Source organism: Leopardus geoffroyi, chromosome C2 (genome assembly GCF_018350155.1).
Source record: "Leopardus geoffroyi isolate Oge1 chromosome C2, O.geoffroyi_Oge1_pat1.0, whole genome shotgun sequence".
Taxonomy (NCBI): Eukaryota; Metazoa; Chordata; class Mammalia; order Carnivora; family Felidae; genus Leopardus; species Leopardus geoffroyi.
The window spans coordinates 59,979,824-59,999,682 of record NC_059333.1 but is presented as its reverse complement, the minus strand read 5'-3'; the positions used below and the strand labels follow the sequence as shown (position 1 = coordinate 59,999,682).

Sequence of the window (19,859 nt, the reverse complement as noted above, 5' to 3'; positions counted from 1 at the left end):
GTAACTTCTTGAGCTATCAGGATGGTGAAAAGAGTTGAAACCAGGTTAGTGAGGAATAATTGAAAGAATTGGGATGCTTTAGCTGGAAATGAGAGGGTCTAGGGAGACAAGTAAAGTTGCTACAATTATTTGAGTGGTTATGGTACACAGGAACACTTGTATGTGTCCCCAGAAGAACAAGGAGCAAATGGATCTAAATTGCAGGGAGGCAGATTTCAGGTGAGTATAAAATGAACTAAGAACTGGAACTGAGCATTAACCTACTTACCTGAAATGTTTTTTTTTTTTTTTCAACGTTTATTTATTTTTGGGACAGAGAGAGACAGAGCATGAACGGGGGAGGGGCAGAGAGAGAGGGAGACACAGAATCGGAAACAGGCTCCAGGCTCTGAGCCATCAGCCCAGAGCCCGACGCGGGGCTCGAACTCACGGACCGCGAGATCGTGACCTGGCTGAAGTCGGACGCTTAACCGACTGCGCCACCCAGGCGCCCCCTGAAATGTTTAAATTGAAGCTAACTGATCATGTTCCTTCATTTTTCCCTTATTCAGGAATGAATACATTTATCCCTTCAATCATTTTATATACTGAGTACCTATATGCCAGGCACCACTGTTCTTTTTTTTTTTTTTTTTTTAAAGTTTTTATTTAGTTTTGAAGGAGAGAGAGACAGAGCATGAGCCAGGGAGGAGCAGAGAGAGAGGGAGACATAGAATTTGAAGCAGTCTCCAGGCTCTGAGCTGCCAGCACAGAGCCCGACGCGGGGCTCGAACTCACGAACCGTGAGATCATGACCTGAGCCGAAGTCGGACGCTCAACTGACTGAGCCACCCAGGCACCCCCAGGCACCACTGTTCTTAAAACTCTACTGCATTAACTCAATGAGGTCTCAGAACAACCTTATGAAGTAGGTACTAAACTTTGCAGATGAAAATACCAAGGCACAGAGAAGTTAAATACCTGTTGAACACCTCACAGGAGGAGTAAGAGGAGAGCCAGGCTGTAAGCACAGTCAGACTGTAGCCAATTCTCAGCCTGGCCAATACACCAACCTACTTTTCTAATGGTGCTGAGCTTGATGTTGTAGATGTGTGATTCTCATGAGTGGGAGGTTGGACTAGATAAGACCTCTTTCAACTCTGAAGATTTCATGGTCACCTTTATTGAGCCCTGGCTGTATTAGAGGGAATTTGTAGTAATTATGGTTAAAAACTACGATTTTTGAGTACCTACTATGTGCTTTATATGAACCCCTGGTCCTTAACCCAGGTTCTTCTCTTTGGCTACACAAAAGAATTATATAGGGAGTGAGGCCTTGAGAATGCCATGCTGTGAAAGTTTTCCGAAGTGATTCTAAAGTGCAGCCAGAGTTGAGAACTATAGGTACAAAAGATCTCATTTAATACTTAGAATGACTCTGCCAGGCAACCCTACAGTCCCCATTTTACATATAAAAGGACTAAGGGTTAAGCGATGCTGGGGACTTGGCCCTTGGCCAAGCTAACCTATACCCTTGGCCAAACTAGGATGTGGACCCAAGCCTTTTTGGCTCCAAAGCCTCATCAGGTTACAGTACAACTTCCCAATCCCTTTATTATAAACAACCCAAACCTAACCTAACAAACAAATAAAAACCACCTTATTCTATCTCAGCATTTACACTGCTAATCTCCACATCAGGACCCTACTCAGTTGCCTTTTACAGGTTCTTCAGCCACCCTTTCTGAAACAACAACAACAAAAACTAAGAAAGGATCTCAAATAGTTTAATTTTTTGTCCAGTATTTTAGTTCAGAACACTGGGAAAATTGCTTGGGTTCCAGTATTTTCTTCCATACTGTAGACAACTTGATATTAACTGTGTTTCTGATATTAAAATTTATTGCTTGGTAATGTTAACCACTTGAGGAGTATATTGTTTGTAACAGAATAGGATAAAGAGTGTACTTTTGTCTTGATACCAATTTACCTTTGATTGTGGTTTAAATCCTTTGTTTACAGAGTGATGTTACCATGATTGTTACCGTATCTGTTACCATAATTGTTTACTATAATTGTTTCTTACCCACTTTATAATTAACTTGTAAGTAAATTTATTAGGTCTTATAAGCTCTTTATTAGAATATAGGTATCCAGGTAATGTTCAGTTACAGTATGGTAAAAAAAAAATGTATTTAGAAAAAAGAAGACTCAGAAAATGATCTCATGAAGCTTTTATTGGTAGGAAGCAGAAAACTATGAGATTTGTTTATTTATTTTCTTAAATTTTTAAAAATTTTCTTTATTTTGAGAGAGTAAGCAAGTGGGGGAGGAGCAGAGAGAGAGAGAGAGAGAGAGAGAATCCCAAGTAGGCATCTCACTGACAGTGTGGAGCCTGATGTGGGGCTTGATCTCATGAACTGTGAAGTCATGACCTGAGCCAAAACCAAGAGTTGGATGTTTAACCAATTAAGCCACCCAAGCGCCCCCAAAACTATGAGATTTAAGTCATTGAGAAGTACATGACCTACCACTGCAGGCTTTGAAGGGGGCCATGAGCCACGTGACCTCTGGAAGCTTAGAACAACTCCTAGCCTATAGTCAACAAGGAGACAGGGACTTTAGTCCTACAACCATATGGAACTGAATTCTGCCAAAAACCTAAATAAGCCTAGAAATAGATTTTCCCCAGAGCCTTCAGAAATGAAGGCAGCTCTGCCAACACTTTGTTTTTGACCTTGTGAGACTCTGGGAAGCAGCGAACTAGATTTCTGACCCCCAAAAGTGTGAGGTAAGAAATGGGTGTTATTTTAAGCTGCTAACTTTGTATGGTAGCAATAGGAAACCAGAGCAGTACCTGTTTATAGACTGAAATGTTATTGAAATTTGCAGACTAAAAGTTGTCTTTTGGTTCTTAATTGACTAGCAACAATAGAATATCAGTTGACTTTTGTCAGTAAACCCGATGATTGCTTTGCTCCGCTTATTTGGAGCCTGCATCACATGGCAACTTAGAGGATAGTTTATTTTCATTGAAATAATTTAAATGTTTTTTTATCAAGGATATCTTTAGCTATAGTCAGCCTTCATTCAGGACTTTCTAGTCAGCCTCAGATCTGGAGCAGTGGTTTAGAGAAGTGTATTCGAAGACTGTCATAAAAGAAAATTGTCAACTTCTTTTTCTTAGATTGTAAAGTATTTAAGGTCAAGGGCTCTATATTGCTCATTTTTGTATCCTCCGCAGTGACTAGAATACCACTTGCATATAAATGTGCTCAGTAGTTTTAAGAATTGAATTGATTTACATTATGAAGAACTTTGAAATGGAGGGAGAAAATGGCATTTAGGTATGTTTGTAGCTACTACCTAAAGAAATTTACTCAAGGTGTATGATAATCTGCAACCAAGCTGCAATAACCAATATGACCTTGCCATATCAATTTTTAAAAATTCTTTATTATAATTAAATATTTATTTTCAAATCATCAACTCGTATAAATGTAGAAAGCAGTCTGCATATCCAATCTGGAAGGGAAGGGAAATTCACTGGATCATTGAATTTGGATTTTAAAGATCTTGCTATGTAAAATGTTTCTATCATTTGATTCCTACACACCTCCCAACCCCAGTAGGCATGTGTTTCACAATCAGGTGAGAGGAAGGAAGGAAGAAAGGGAAGAAGGAAGAAAGAAGAAAGAGAGAACAACTTAAAAAAAAAAAAAAGGAACACACAGACATACTTTTTGAAAAGTAAAACATCATCTTAATAACCCAGAAAAATGGCTCCAAAGTACTAAACACAAAATTTAGTAACATAAGTGTCATTTTAAGACCTATCTTTCTTGATAATAGCTTTTAAGGAAAACATTTAGACCCTGCTCTATTGTCCCCCAAATCAAGACAGGGCATCATTATGATGTCACTGCCGAAAACAGTTGGAATGACCCCCAAGGTCCAAAGGAAGAGAGGTGGGGTTCATACTGCACTCTCAGCTGACCATATGGTGTGTATCCTATCTGCTCTGGGCATCCAGCCTTTTTTCAGAGACCAGGAAGGGATAAAGATGCACTAGTTCAGTTAATTTTCATAGCAGCCTTGTAAGCCTTGTAAGTTGTTTCTTCTTCGTTTCCATTTACAATTGAGGAATTAATGTAAAGGATAATTAGCTAGTAATATGGCAAAACTGAGATTCAAACCTGAAATGAACCACAAAATCCGATTCAAATAGAGCTGCCAGCCATGCCATAACAGAATGTTGAGGAAATATGTGATGTTTAGTGTGGAGAAGCGAAGACCTTAGAAGGAAGATAGAGCAGTTGCTTTCAAAGACATAAGGAAGTGCAACTGAGAGAGCACAGGGAAAACCTGCTTTGCCACTCCCCTCCTTAAAACCTTAAGGTGGCTTTCAGTTGCTATAGAAATAAGTTCTAAACTTCTTAGCAAAAGTTTAGAGATAGTTCTACAATCTGCTACCGACTTCCTCCTCACCGTCCATTTCACTCTCCCACTCTACAACAGATTGCTTTCAGCCCTTTCACAGACACAACCCTCTCTCTGAACTTCCCCCTGCCTAAAACACTCTTTCCAATCTATGCCTGGTCAGCCTTTACTCACCACCTCTTCCTTAACCCCAGGACATGATTTAATCATCTGGCTAGGCACGCCTACAGGACCCTATTCTTCCCTTTTTGTAGCACTGATTGCATTTTAGTTGCTCATTTAATATCTTTCTTTCTAAACGACAAGTTCCACAAAGTTAGGAATCACATCTCTAGTTCAGTACTGTAATTTAGTGCCTACTGTAAGACTTGATACATAGCAGGTCCCCTGAACAAATATTTTTTAATTGAAATTAATTAGTAACACCAGGGGGATTAAATGATGGGAAGAGGAAATGGAGGGATGAGCCAAACAAACAAACAAACAAACAAACAAACAAAAACAAAAAAACAGGTGGCAGAGGTTTAACTTTAATGATGGAATATTCTGAGGAAACATGGACTGGCGTGACATTTCACTGTGGACTTCTGACAAACCAGAGGGAACCATGGTAAATTTGCCTAGAGAAAGGGACTAGCTGACTATATTCTGCCATTCTGCAGGTCTCTGCTGGCTGCCCTCGTCCTGCTGGTGAAGTCATCTCAGATACTGTGCATGCATAGGGATCAACACACATGGTATTTGGTGCTTGTGGAATTTGTTAGGTGAGAAATATCTGTAAAGGACTTTTATTTTATAGCTGTGTCTCTTTCTTTGTCTCAATTTTGTGCTTACAGGGGAAATGAAGGAACCAGGTGATCAGGACACTGATGGGGGGAAATTAGATGGATCAAAGAGTGACGGAAGGCAGTCTCAGAGCTCCTCTAAATCTGCATCAAGATGTAAGTAAAGATTATAATATACCCTTGGGCTTTTACTAAATTTAGGTAAAACCATTTTTAAAGAGTTTTTAAGTTTATACAACAGAAATGGTTTACTTGTTTTGTTCTATTGCTAAATTCTAAGTTCTTTAAAAGGGCAGAGACTGTGTTTTAACCATTTAATCTCCAGAGCCTGACACATAGAAGTTACTGTCATCTCTGTGTTGATAATCATCTCTCTGCAAATCTGGTCTTGCTCTCTCCTGTGAGTCTTTAACTGAACTTTTCTAATACAGTATAGTAGAAAGAGCTGGACTTTAGGTTTGAGGCCTGGGTCTACCACTTAGAGACACTTGATCTGGAATAAATTATTTTACCTCTTTGAGCCTCAATTTTCTCACCCATTAAGATGATAATTGTGAGTTGTTTGAGGATTAAATTGGATAACATATGTAGAAGAATATCATATACTGCAAATAAAACAGAAATACCCTGATACCAAAACCAGACAAAGACATTACAGAAGAAGAAAACTGCAGACCAATTTCCCTGATGAAACTAGACGTGAAAATCCTCAACAAAATATTAGCAAACCACATTCAGTAATACCTTAGAAGAATCATTCACCAGGATCAAGTGGGATTTATTCTCAGGAGGTAAGGATGATTCAATATTTGCAAATCAATTAACGTGATACATCATATTAACAAAATGAAGGATGAAAATCATATGAATACCTTAATAGATGCAAAAAAGCATTTGACATCCAGAATCCAACATCTCTCAACAAACTGGGCTTAGAGAGAACATATCTCCACATAATAGAGGCCATGTATGAAAAAAATCCATGGCTAACATCATATTCAATGCTGAAAAACTGAGAGCTTTTCCTGTAAGATCAGGAACAGGATGAGGATGTCCACTCTCACCTCTTTTATTCAACATAGTACTGGAAGTCCTAGCCACAGAAATTATACAAGAAAAAGAAATAAGAGACATCTATATTGGTAAGGAAGAACTCAAATGGTCACTATTTGCAGATAACATGATACTATACATAGAAAGCCCTAAAGATTTCACAAAAAAACTTTTAGAAGTAAAAAATGAATTCAGTAAAGTGGCAGGATGAAAAATTAATACCCAGAAATCAATTGTGTTTCTATACACTAATAATAAAATAGTAGAGAAATTAAGAAAATAGTCCCATTTACAATTACACCAAAAAGAATAAAATACCTAGGAATAAACTTAACCAAGAAGGTAAAAGACCTGTACTCTGATAAGTATAAAACATTGATGAAAGAAATTGATGAAAACTCCAACAAAAGGAAAGATATGCCAGACTCTTGGATTGAAAGAATTAATATTGTTTAAATGTCTACATTATCCAAAACATTTTATAGATTCAATGCAATTGCTATCAAAATACCAACAGCATTTTTCACAGAACTAGAACAAAAAATACTAAAATTTGTAAGGAACCACAAAAGACCTTGAATAGTCAAATCAATCTTGAAAAGAAGAAAGCTGGAGGTATCACAATTCCAGATTTCAAGATATACTACAGTAATCAAAACAGTATGTTACTGCCACCAAAATAAACACATAGATTAATGGAACAGAATAGAGACCAGATATAAACGCATGCTTTTATGGTCAATTAATCTGTGATAAGGGCAGCAAGGATAGACAATGGGGAAAACACAGTCTTTTCAACAAATGGTGCCAGGAAAACTGGACAGCTACATGCAAAAGAAGGAAACTATACCACTTTCACTTTCTTACACCATACAAAAAAATGAACTCAAAATGGATTAAAGACCTAAATGTGAGACCTCAAACAATAAAACTCCCAAAAGAAAATAGAGACAGTAATTTCTTTGACATCAGCCATGGCAACGTTTTTCTAGGTATGTCTCCTAAGGCAAGGGAGACAAAAGCAAAAATAAACTATTGGGACTATATCAAAATAAAAAAACTTTTGCAGAGCAAAGGACACCATCAAGAAAATCAAAAGGCAACCCACTGAATGGGAGAAGATATTTGCAAATGATATATCCAATAAAGGGTTAATTTCTGAAATATATAAAGAATTATACAACTTAACACAAAAAAACCCCAAAACAACCTGAAGACCTGAATATTTTTCCAAAGAAGGTATACAGATAGCCAACCGATACATGAAAAGATGCTCAATATCACTCATCACAAAGGAAATGCAAATCAAAACCACAACAAGATAGCTCCTCACACCTGTCAGAATGGCTAGACGCAAAAAGATAAGAAACAAGTGTTGGCAAGGATGTGGAGAAAAAGGAACCCTTGTGCACTGTTGGTAGAAACATAAATTGGTACAGCTACTGTGGAAAACACTATGGAGATTCTCTACACGGAGATTCTCAAAAATTAAGAATTGAAATACTTATGATCCAATAATTCTACTACTGGGTATTTACACAAAGAAACCAAAAATGCTAATTTGAAAAGATCTATGCATGCCTATGTTTATTGCAGAATCATTTACAATAGCCAAGATATGGAAGCAACCCAAGTGTCCATTGATAGAGGAATAGATAGAGAAGATGTGATACACACACACACACACACACACACACACACACACACACACTGGAATATTACTCAGTCATAAAAAGATGAGATCTTGCCATTTATAACAACATGGATGGACCTAGGGGGTATAATGCCAAATGAAATAAGTTAGAGAAAAACAAAGGTCATATGGTTTCATTTATATGTGAAATCTAAAAAGAAAACAAATGAATAAACAAAAAGAAGAATCAGGTGATCATATGATTACTATAGCTACAAGGTATAATTTAATGTCTTATTTAAATCTTATGAATTTGAATGTTTTTAACACTAACTTTTCCCAGTAAGGTCCATTATGAAACCAGAAAGTAAATGAATAAATAAAAAGCAGAATCAGACCTATAAATATTGAGAACAAACTGATGATTGCCAGAAGGGAAGTGGGTGGGGAATGGGCAAAATGGGTGAAGGGGAATGGGAGATACAGGCTTTCAGTTTTGGAATGAATAAGTCACAGGAATAAGTCACAAAAGGCATAGCATAAGGAATACAGTCAATGATATTGTAATGGCATTGTATAGTGACAGATGGTAGCTATATTTGTGATGAGCATAACATATAAAATTGTTGAATCACTTTGTTGTACACCTGAAACTAATGTAACACTGTATGTCAACTATACTAAAAAAATAGAATAAAATGTGAGGAATTGTGTAAAAGAATTTTTAAAAAATGGCTTGGTCTTTCTGACAGGGCATCATGGTGTTAGGTGTCATAGGGGAGTCTTGACTTTTGTAGCTCTAATCCTAAATACAGTTTCAGAAATATAATTTTGATTATTCACCTAGAGGAGACCAGGTCCTGGGGAAATCAGTTCATTCACAAAATTGACATTACACTATTTCAATGTATCTGAGACATATCTGGTAAATCCATAATTTCTCCATATCATGTTTTATTTAAGGTGTTTATCTCCTCTTGCTTGGACTCAAGCCTTTCTGTTCAAGTCTCTCTCCATACCACCACTATAATTATCTTTCCAAAAAACATGGTTATATCATTGTCTTCAAAACTGTTAGTCTGCTTCTTTCTTGATTTTCCATTTCCACTTTTCTCCACTCCCTAATTTCTGACCCAGGATTGTCTACCTTTTGGTGTCCAGTCCTTTGCAGCATTTTCCTAGGTGGATGGATTTAATAATAATAACCCTTTGTCTAGCACTGCCTCAGGAGCTCCCCTTCTATGTCAGATCCTTACAGGGGATGGCCTGTCAAGTGTGGTCTGACCTTGCACTCAGCTCATAAATTAGTTCATATATTGTGGTTCTTAGTATTCCAAATGATAACCTGAAGTAATTTGCTGGTATCCTGAAACCCTTTCTCTTGGTGCTGTGAGAAGAGGTCTCTCTTCTGGTTTGGCCACATTCCTGATAGCTCCCCCATGCACGCTTTTTTTTTTTTTTTGCCTGGAGACCTGACCCTGTTCTCAGGCTTGCTAAAATATGAGCAACTTCTTATCCTTTGGAGTTCTCATGCAGAGTGAACCAGTTTCTGGGTTGTCCATTAAGTAGAGATATTAAAGTTGACTCTTCCCATACTCAACAAGAGGTAGAGTTTCTCCATTTGGTAATAGAATGATTTTGGTTTTGCTAATTTTCTCTATTGTTTGCTTGCCTTTTATTTGGCTGATTCTTGCTTTTATTTTTATTATTTCTATGACTTCTATTTTCTTTTTTGCTTTTTCTAGATTCTTGAGGTCTGAGTTTTGACTTTTCTTCTTTTCTTATATGTACAAAAACTATAAATTTCCCTCTAACCATAGCCTTAGCTGCATCCCACAAATTTGGATATGTTATATTTTAATTATCACTTTAAAATATTTAATTTAAAATATTTTTAAATTTCTTTGTTGGTTTCTCCTTGATCCACACATTATTTTTAAATGTTTGATTTCCAAATATTTGTAGGTTTTCCATATCTTATCACAGTTTATTTTTAATTTACTTCTGTTGTGATCAGAATATATGAGCTACTTTGGAAATAAGGAAATGTTGAATTCAAGATTTAGAAATTATTAAAACAAATTACTTTTAATAGCTGCTATGAAAGAGGATTACAAATTTTTAGAAGATGCCACAGAAGAAACATTTACCGAAGGGAGAGAATCACGTTTAGGCAATGATGATTATTCTATGGAACAATTGGAAGGAAGTTCAAGTTCATTTCAAGATGACTATGTGGAGAGCATTGGAGGTAAGTGTTATTAGTTTCCTATCAGTAATTGTCACTGTTTTAAAGACAAATTGCCCAAAATGAACAGTTATAAATCCATAGAAATAAAAATTTTCAGGATATTTTTCAGTGATAAAAGTAAGAGCTTGGAACATATTCTAATAGGGTAGCATCTCTGGAGCTGTAGATTACATTTCTGAGGATCACATACAGGACTCTCATACTTGGTTTTCTGGGGGTAGGATGATCTCAGGAGTGCCCTACCCCAGATTAGTGAATTATAACTCTCCCTTGGAACTGATTGGGAGTTGCTGTTTGAGACTGCAAAACCACGACCAGAGTTTAGCATTCACCCTTTGTTGATTTCTCTTCCTCCCAAGCACAGAGCCATGTTGGTTCCTCTTCCCATGCTCACTGGTGGGTAGCATCCCATGTTCAGCCACTTGTAGTACTGCTAGAGTATTGCGGGGTAGGTATATTCCTCCTGTCTTTGTGAAATACAATTTTAGGACTCACCAGATGCTCTTTTTAGTTAAAATATTTTATTTTTTTAGAATCTCGGTATATGGAAACCCCAGCTCCAGACTCAGAAAGGGCAGAGGAGGAAGTTAAGAAGAAAATACCAGAAAACTTCTTCTATGATTACGCAGAGCTGATTTCGATGCCTTTTGTGACTCCGGATTCGAACATACCACTGGATCTTCTCACACTTGTGTATCCACTCCGGTCTCACACTTGTGTATCCACTCCAGTTACATATGTATAATTTTTGGATTTCAACTTCTTAGGTCAGGGATCGGCAAACTGTAGCCCGTGGACCAAATCTGGCCTCCGGTCTATTTTCCTAAATAAAGTTTTACTGGAACACAGCAATTCTCACTCATTTTCGTTTTATCTGTGGCTGCCATCACACTACAAGGGCAGAATTAAGTAGTTATAACAGAAGTCACCTGGCCCACAAAGCCTAGAATATTTACTATCTGGCCCTTTATAGAAAAAGTTTGCCGATCCCTGTCTTAGGTAATTCTAAGAAGCTTGGCCCTTAGAGAAGCTGAGATAGAAATACGGGACCTTAATTTAAACTAACCTTTTGTTGATGCTAAGTAACCATAAAGAGAAATGATACTTTTCTGGCTGTTCTCTCATGAGACATGATGTAAAGGAGATCAAAAGGCCTCTTATCCTGGTTTACATCCTCTACCAGGCTGGCATCCCTTTCTCAATGCCTACCAAGTTAAAATCATTGATTTCTTAAAACACTGATCCAATTGTCAGACATTAGTACTTACACATTATTTATCAGATGAGTATCAGAGAAGACAACCCTGAGGAAATAAGGCACAAAATAACACACTTTAATTGGTCTGGAGAATAAGAGTTCATGAAGAATTGTAAAGGTGGGGATGATTAACAAGGGGATTTAGGGTTTGCTGTCACTGTATGATGTTAGGTTTGTAAGGTGGTTAGTTAGGAAAATATTTCCATTAATGCTCTTGGCTAGCAGTTTGGTATGCCTGCCTTCAGATGACCACACGGCCTGAAACACTGACTGGCGTCTTATAAAAGTGTGCTTAAAGAGGAGGGTGGTGTACTCACTGAGTCAGTTTTGCTTTTCATATAAAAATAGAACATGCTATTATAGCTTCTGTTTCAATCCCAGGTGTAACTAGAACTAATTCACCTTGAATCTTATAACCTGGAATTTTCTCTTTTGAGGACTTCTTTTGTATATGTCATCTTTGGACAAGTTGCTGATAGAAGTTATGCTGTTGCCTTCCTTCTAGCCTATTTGTTTCAAATGAGGTGGTTTAGCAGTCACTTGGAAGATTTTCCTGAAATACACATGCTCTGATACCTTTCCTGGACCTACTGCATCATTTCTGTGTGTAGAGGGACTTGGGCACATGTAGTCTGAAAAAGTTTACCAAGTACTTTTGATTGTGTGGCCCTCTCCCAGCCCCCAACACTGGAGACTTGTTGCTCCAGGATACAGGGATCTCTGTATTAGAGAGATATGCTGCGATTCCAGATAACAGAGTCAGAGTGACCTTGACTTTTGACTCGATATATGAATTACCTCTACTGATGCTGGATGAGTGGCTGTATCTGCTATAGACTTTTCATGAACACTTTCAAAGCCAAGGAAGTCACAAATTCTGGATAGCTCACATTATTAGCTCTTGTAGGCCTTGAATCAAAAGCTGCCTCTCTGGAACATCTTGCATTAGACAGTTCTACCCTCCAGGGTGGGAACAAATATGATCTCTATTTCTTGTGAGAAGCTCCAAGGAGAAGTTAGCTGTCATGTATACTTTATTAATCCTTTATACTTTATTAATTCAATTGAGTCAACTTCAGTTTCAAAGTTCAGTGTCTTATAAGTCAAGAAATGTGTCATGTATTACATATTATCTAAACCATAGCATAATTTATACAAGATGTATTTAAACACGATTTTAAAGTGAGGGTTCTAGATGCTCATGAACAGACAGTGAAGGCCCTGGATCTCAGATAGGAAGTTAAGAAAATGCAAACCAGAAGACAGGATGGGATAAAGCAGAAAGGAGTTGAAGGTATAGCAGAACACAATTTAACATCTTAAAAGCCCTGGTTAGGGGATCCGCTGTCGTTTGGGGTTAAAAGGGAAGGATCAGACTCTAGTTATACATTAATTAATTCACTAATTAATGCATCCAAGAAATGTTTATTGAATGCCTCATAGGCTCAAGACACTGCACTAGGCATTCTAGGAAGTAGAGATGAGCTATGAGAAGAAGCAGGTTGTAATTTGGAGGGGGAGAGTTTGGGAAGTTACAGTCTCACCCATTCTGCATTTGAAAGGGCCTTTGATCAGAACAGCAGCAGGTCAAAGGGAGTCCTACTCTACCCTGAAATTAGAGATGTTAATACCAGATAAGTGATCACATGCCTCATTCCCAACTGTCACCCAAGACAGTGAAGAGATGGTAGCCCATTTCTACTCTCAGTTATCGACACACTATTAGCCCTCCAAGTGTTACACTGGCACTGGGAAAAGAGGAAGGAAGAAGAGGAAAGAAAGGTGAGAACAGCAGTTTGGGGAAAGGGAAAAGGAAGGTAGGTGAAACTTCCTGCCCATACCAGGAAGATAAGGAGCATGTGGATCCCATTCTTTATTTGTAAGGAGGCCTCAGTACCCATGAGGTCTGAATAGCTTCATCAAGATCTTTGGATCACATGTTCATTTGCATTTCTTTTTTTTTAAGTTTTAAGTTTGTTTGTTTGCTTATTTATTTATTTAGAGAAAGAGCATGAACAGGAGAGGAGCAGAGAGAGAGAGAGAAAGACAGAATCTCAAGCAGGGTCTCCTCCCTGCCAGTGTGGAGCCCGACATGAGGCTCAAACCCACAAACTGTGAGATCATGACCTGAGCTGAAACTGAGAGTTGGATGCTTAATTGACTGAGTCACCCAGAAATTATATATAAAAATTAATTTTAGGTGTTCGTGTCTTTAGTGAGTTGATAAAATTCCTTTTTCTTGAACAGATAAAAAAGCCCTGAAATATTCTGTCTCTTTTTCAATTTAACTCTTAGGCAATGAGGTAGGTATAGTTATCTATAGTTGGTTAATAGTTTGTATATACCTCACAATTCAAATTGCATTAATTAAAATTTTCTCCTTTTTTACATTCTATATATTCTTGTTAATAATTCTACATAGTTTTTTCTCTAAAAATATTCACTTACAAATAAAAATAATCCTCTAAAATGAGAATTTATTTTTTTTAAACAAGGGCAAGAAATAAAGATTTCTCCAATGATCCTTTAACTTTTGTGTTCAACAGTGAACTCTTAGAAAATAAGAAACCATCTAGTTAAGATATACTATGTAATATGTTTCTTTTGCAAACTATAATGTTTTGATAGATTAACCTCATTTAACTTACTTATTACATTTATATCTTAGGTTATATTAATTTGAACTTGAACTTGAATTAATTTGAACAATGTACATTTAAAAGATGTCTTATAAAAACTTTGATTATTTTAACCTTTATTTTGAATTAGTGCAGATTTACTGTATAGCATTAATATGCACACACACACACACATTCATCTATACACCTATACATATTAATGCACTCAGAAAGGAAATGTTAGCATATTTATTATATATACTTATATACCATACACTATTTAGTCCATTTTCATAATTCATATGAATTAAATTTCAATTATATTTATGTAGATTTATCACAATATGTAATATTACTGGTGTTTCAGGATTTCAAAACATGTCAGAATTTTAAACAGCTGGTCTTTCAACACCAAGAGGCCTTTTTGATACTTTTACTTTTATAAAATTAATCTGCTTTCAGGATTTCCCTGGGAAAATTAAAATATTGACTAAATCAGAGTATGAGGATTTTCACTTAATTTGAAAGCAAGGTTACATTAGTGATAAATAAAAAACACTGAGTTTCAAAGTAAAATGCAACTACTTCAACACTGAGTCTTTATTGAAGGGCACAGAGTTTAAAAACATATTTATTACATTGCTTTTCCTGTCTCTAGAATGGTTACTTTGTGTCACTTCTTTTCCTTAACAATATTCCCTCAGTCATTCCTTTGGTTATGACTGTAGAAAGCGGGCCAACCTAAAACTTCTGGACAGCAGTACTGTGATGTACATAGCTGGGAACCAGCTGATCCTTTTGAATTTGAAAACCAAGGAACAGATCTACATGCGAAGTAGCAGTGGTAGAGGAATTGGTGTTATTGGGGTATGCTGTTAGCGACTTCGGAAAAAATTCCATCCTTTTGTTTGTTTCTTCTGTGGACCAGCCAGGCTGTTAGATGCCAATACCATGGGCAGGATGCCACAATTGCAGGAGATGCAATTCTAAGGCATTTTCAAGTCAACAATTGCAACCACTCCATTCACTGACATTGTCTCTGTGCAGTATCATACTATCATGTTAATAATACTATCATTTTACCAATACTTATGTTGCAGATAAGGACACTGGGGCTAATAGAGGGTAAGTGGCTTCCCACAGTCATGAAGTTTTTACATATTAATGCTATGTTGCTATTCTGCAAAAATACTCAAATGAATGGCACAGATGATAATTCAAATAATAAATAGAGATAAGTGCCAGATAAGATATAAGTATATGGTTGCACATTAAGACATCAAGGATAGATTGTACGTTCAATAATTTTGAGCAGTTGACAGAAGGACTTGTATGTGATTTGAGGCTGTCTCTTCCTTCCTCTTCAGGTGCCTGTCTCCATCAGTCACCTTTTTTCTTGTACTTTCAGCCTCTACTTCCTTAGGGTTTTCATCCTCAGCATTAAAGCACACTAAATCAACTCGTTCTCACCTTAAAAGTCTCCTCTCTAACCATGTATTCTCTTTACACTGACTTTTGATCTTCCCTTCAAAGCCAAGCTTCTGCTGTCTTTTTCCCTATCACCGCACTGAAATTGCCCTTACTAAAGTGACCAATGGCCCTGAATAGCCAAATCTGAAGAATACCTTTCTAATTGTATCTTATCTGACCTCTCAATAGCAATTGGCCCCATGATTGCGCTTTTATCTTGATGACCTTTTGCTTTTTACTCTGATCCTTAAAAGTAGGTGATCCTTAAAAGTCCCTAGATCTTCTCTCATCAATAACAGCCTGAGAAGCACATCTTGGTGTCTTTAGAGTCATGAGAGGGCACCTGTTCAGATTAGGCTGTGTGAGACACGGAGAGGAGGAGAAATATGCAGGATTTGGGGCTCATACAAGCTACACTTCCGTAGCAGACATTCAAAGGGTTTTTAGAAGGATCATGAACTAAATAGAAGTCTGCCCTGCTCTTGCCCTGCCTGTCAGGTGTGAGCAGCCCATTCAGAACTAGAAGGTGAAGGGTGACATCACCGTACCCTGTGGAGGTGGAGGGCTTCTGGCAGAAAGGCTGATGTAGCTCCAACAGAGAGATTGGGCCAAGCTAGCAGGGAGTAGTGGGAAATGCTCTTGAGTAGACTAGATGGTAGGGTAGCTTACCTGGTAGGATATTTAGATTAGAAGTGGAGATGAGTGGAGAGGTTTGGAAGATTCTTGCTCTGAGAAGCGAAGCAGGAAGATGAATGGGAATGGAGAAAGTAAGGAAAATCAGAGATCCACAAATAGAACTTAGACTGACTACGGAAACAGGAAATGGTGCGATGGAAGGGTGAAGGAGAGTCTCATGTTTCTGTCTTCCTTGATCATCTATGTATATATAGCAGGTGTAAATAGTAAAGTCCCTGTCCTCAGCAAGAATTTATTATACTACATTGTGAGTCCAACACTAACTCAGAACATGCAGGGATTTAAGTGAAGAAGCATTTGTGACCTCTATGAATTCAAAGAGTTCAAAATCCATCCAAAGAGACAGGACTCGTATCAAAAAGCAGAAAAACCAAAAAACTAGAGGCATAAAAGTACATGATCCTGTGGCACCAGCTGTATGCAAACACAGGCCTAGCATTAGGGTCGCAGGTTCCATGGAGGGAAGTCAGTCAGGGGCCACTCTGAGGTGTCCTTAGCCCTGAGGTCCACATCATCTGCAGAGTACGGAGAAATGGGGAACTATCACTTGTTTTTCTGTCACTTTATGGCCAATAGTAGTTCTGAAGTTTCTATTTTGTTATACAATAAGTTGGCCTGAGGTCAGTAGTTAGAGGTGTATTGTGGTCAAGAATGTTAATCCTAATCCTCATCCACGCCTGGACTCTGGGCAGTTGGATGTCCACAGGGACTTTTCTCGGAGTGTGTTGAAGCCTGGATAGTGGTGGGGATTTTCCTCAACTGGCCTTTTCGGTTCATTCTTTCTGAAACAGTTATCTATTGTGGATGAGAAGCACTCTCGCAAGGCAATGGGAAATCTGTGAGAAATGTGTTCTGGGGGCATATCAACTGTCAGAAAAGATAGGGTGAATCTGTATGTTGAGTATAAAGTAAATGACTCATTAGTTCCTAATAATAATTAGTTCCTAATAATATTAGTTCCTAATAATTAGTTCCTTATTAGTTCCCCACTAAAAATAAAACACCAAACTCAACCCCACAGAGCTTCTGATCTGAAAGGGCTGAAACTTTTTCACTTACTATAGGCAAGATGCAGAAGAGCAAAAGATTTGCCCGAATTCTCATTCAGATTTCTGTGACCACATATCCTATACAATATTCTCCCATAAATAGGCATCTAGAAAAACATATACCTTAACACATTTCCCCCTAAGTTCTTGGTAGCTACTGTTTTTAATTTTTTTTTTAAAGATTTGTTTTTAAAAAGAGCGAGTGGGGCAGGGGCAGAAAGGGAGACAGAATCCCAAGCAGGCTCTGTGCTGTCAGTGCAGAGTCTGATGTAAGGCTTGAATTCACGAACTGTGAGATCATGACCTGAGCTGAAATCAAGAGTCGGCATTTTAACCAACTGAGCCACCCAAGTGCCCCAGTAGCCACTGTTTTTTTAGTTCCACTTTCTTTTTGGCTCCAACATCTGGCTTGAATCCTACCTCTCACATTTGCCAGCTGTATGACTTCAAGTTACTTAGCCTCTCTGTGCCTATTTCCCATTGGTAAGATGGGAATGATAATGGTATTTGAACTCACAAGGTTGATGTAAAGTTTAAGGGGATTAATTCATATAAAGCTTAAACAGTGTCTGGCATATAATAAGCAGCCAATAAATGTTGGTTATTCTCTCACTGAGTGTCCATCCTATAAACCCAAGCCTTGTTTCAAGCTGAAGGGATGGGTGTTTACTTGACTGGAAGAATAAAAGACCAGTTGTCAGTAAGAAGACAGCTTATATAGGTCTTTTGGCCCCATGTGTGGAGAGAAGAATGTTATCTTGGGTACCAGAATTTAGAGTGCAATCCTCTAAGGGAAGCTCCTGGCCCCTAGGTATAAAATCAGGAGTTGCAAAATGGTAAGTGAAAATAAGATTCTTTTAAAATCTATTTATTTGTTTGTTTATTTATTTATTTTGAGAGAGACTACACAAGCAGGGGAGGGGCAGAGAGAGGGGGAGAGAGAGAGAGAGAGAGAGAGAGAGAGAGAATCCCAAACAGGCTCCACACTGTCAGCACAGAACCTGATGCAGGGCTCAAACTCACAAACCATGAGATAATGACTTGAGCCTAAACCAAGAGTTGCATGCTTAATCAACTGAGCCACATGGCACCCCTGAAAATAGAATTTTATAAAGCACAATATGTGTCTTAAATAGTTTGTTTTCTTTTTTTTTTTTTTTCAACGTTTATTTATTTTTGGGACAGAGAGAGACAGAGCATGAACGGGGGAGGGGCAGAGAGAGAGGGAGACACAGAATCGGAAGCAGGCTTCAGGCTCTAAGCCATCAGCCCAGAGCCCGATGCGGGGCTCGAACCCACGGACCGCGAGATCGTGACCTGAGCTGAAGTCGGACGCTTAACCGACTGAGCCACCCAGGTGCCCCAAATAGTTTTTCAAAACAGCTTATTTTTATTTTTAGGCTATCCATTTACTCTTCCTGCACATTGGCTTACCAATGAACAAAAATAACAAGAATAAACATACACTTCACAATTCATACGGCTGTCATTTGAAATGCTAAGCAAATAGTTTATCCACAAATATTTACTATTTTTTTCCTCTGCATCTGGCTTGGAAATATAGTATCTTTCTCACTTTTAGTAAGTTTATATCCATTTGTGGTAAATTTGTCCAAGGTGAAATTTTTTAAACCGAGATGGAACCTACTCTGGAAACATGAGTTTTTCTGTACAAAAATTTAGGTTGATTTATTTATGCAGGGTAAACAATTCATCTAACTTGGTTGTTCTCAAAGAGTGATTCCCAAGCCGGCAGCATCAGCATCACCTGGAACTTGTTAGAGACGTAAATGCAAATTTTGGGGCCCCCCTGGCCTTCAAGTACTGAGTCGGGAACTCCGGTGCTAGGGCTTACCCTCTGTGCCTTCACGAGCCCTCCCTGTGGTTCCGACACACTCTAATGATTGAGAACCACTGTTCTAGCTCTCCTGATGGCAGTTAAAATAATTGCAGATGTAGAGATGACTTTATTAACAAAAGCAAAACTTAAAATGAATATTCGTAAAGGCTTCAGTTTAAATCACATCCGTTACCAAGTATGTATCAGATGCCCATTTTTTTTTTTTTTTTTTTTTTTTTAGTTTTCTGTTGGAGTGGATCCTAATAAATGATAAAATCACAGATACTGCATTAATAGGGCTATTTATAAGAAAATCTTCCTTTTATTATTTAAGAGAGATTTTACTTTTTATAGGTTCATCCTGATAAAACTTACTTCACTGTCGCTGAAAAAGGAGTTTTCCCAAAGATTATCATCTATGAATATCCTTCTTTGAGGCCCTACAGAATCCTTCAAGGTGAGCCCACTACAACTTTTGAAATATTCCGTGTTCAAGTTAATGATATTCAGGGTCTTCCAGAGAAACCGAACTAGGAGGAGACAGAAGAGAGATCTGTTTAAAGGACTTGCCTCGTGTACTTATGGGAGCTGGCAGGTCTGAAGTTTGTAGGGCAGGCTGGCAGCCTGGACATTCTTGGGCAGGGGTTGATGCTACATGTTCAGGTAGAATTTCGTCTTCCTCAGGGAAACTTCAGTTTTGACTTTTAAGGACTTTCAACTGATTGAGGCCCACCCAGATTGAAATAACCTCACATAAAATTAATCACCACCATTTTCGTATAATTTT

General features: G+C 37.8%; 1 protein-coding gene across 3 annotated transcripts in view; it reads left to right on the top strand.

Moving 5' to 3' along the window:
- CFAP44 (cilia and flagella associated protein 44) overlaps positions 1–19,859 on the top strand; it is a 152,267-nt gene that overhangs the window by 2,091 nt on the left and 130,317 nt on the right. The window contains exons 2-7 of one of the 3 annotated variants that reach the window (XM_045502062.1): positions 5,082–5,156; positions 5,256–5,360; positions 9,986–10,141; positions 10,675–10,834; positions 14,722–14,884; positions 19,427–19,529. In XM_045502062.1, the coding sequence (XP_045358018.1) occupies positions 5,261–5,360; positions 9,986–10,141; positions 10,675–10,834; positions 14,722–14,884; positions 19,427–19,529 (682 nt within the window). In that variant the 5' untranslated portion in view covers positions 5,082–5,156; positions 5,256–5,260. Of the gene's footprint in view, positions 1–5,081; positions 5,157–5,254; positions 5,361–9,426; positions 9,497–9,985; positions 10,142–10,674; positions 10,835–14,721; positions 14,885–19,426; positions 19,530–19,859 lie in introns of those variants that run through there. The other 2 variants (XM_045502063.1, XM_045502061.1) reach the window with 2 other exon arrangements.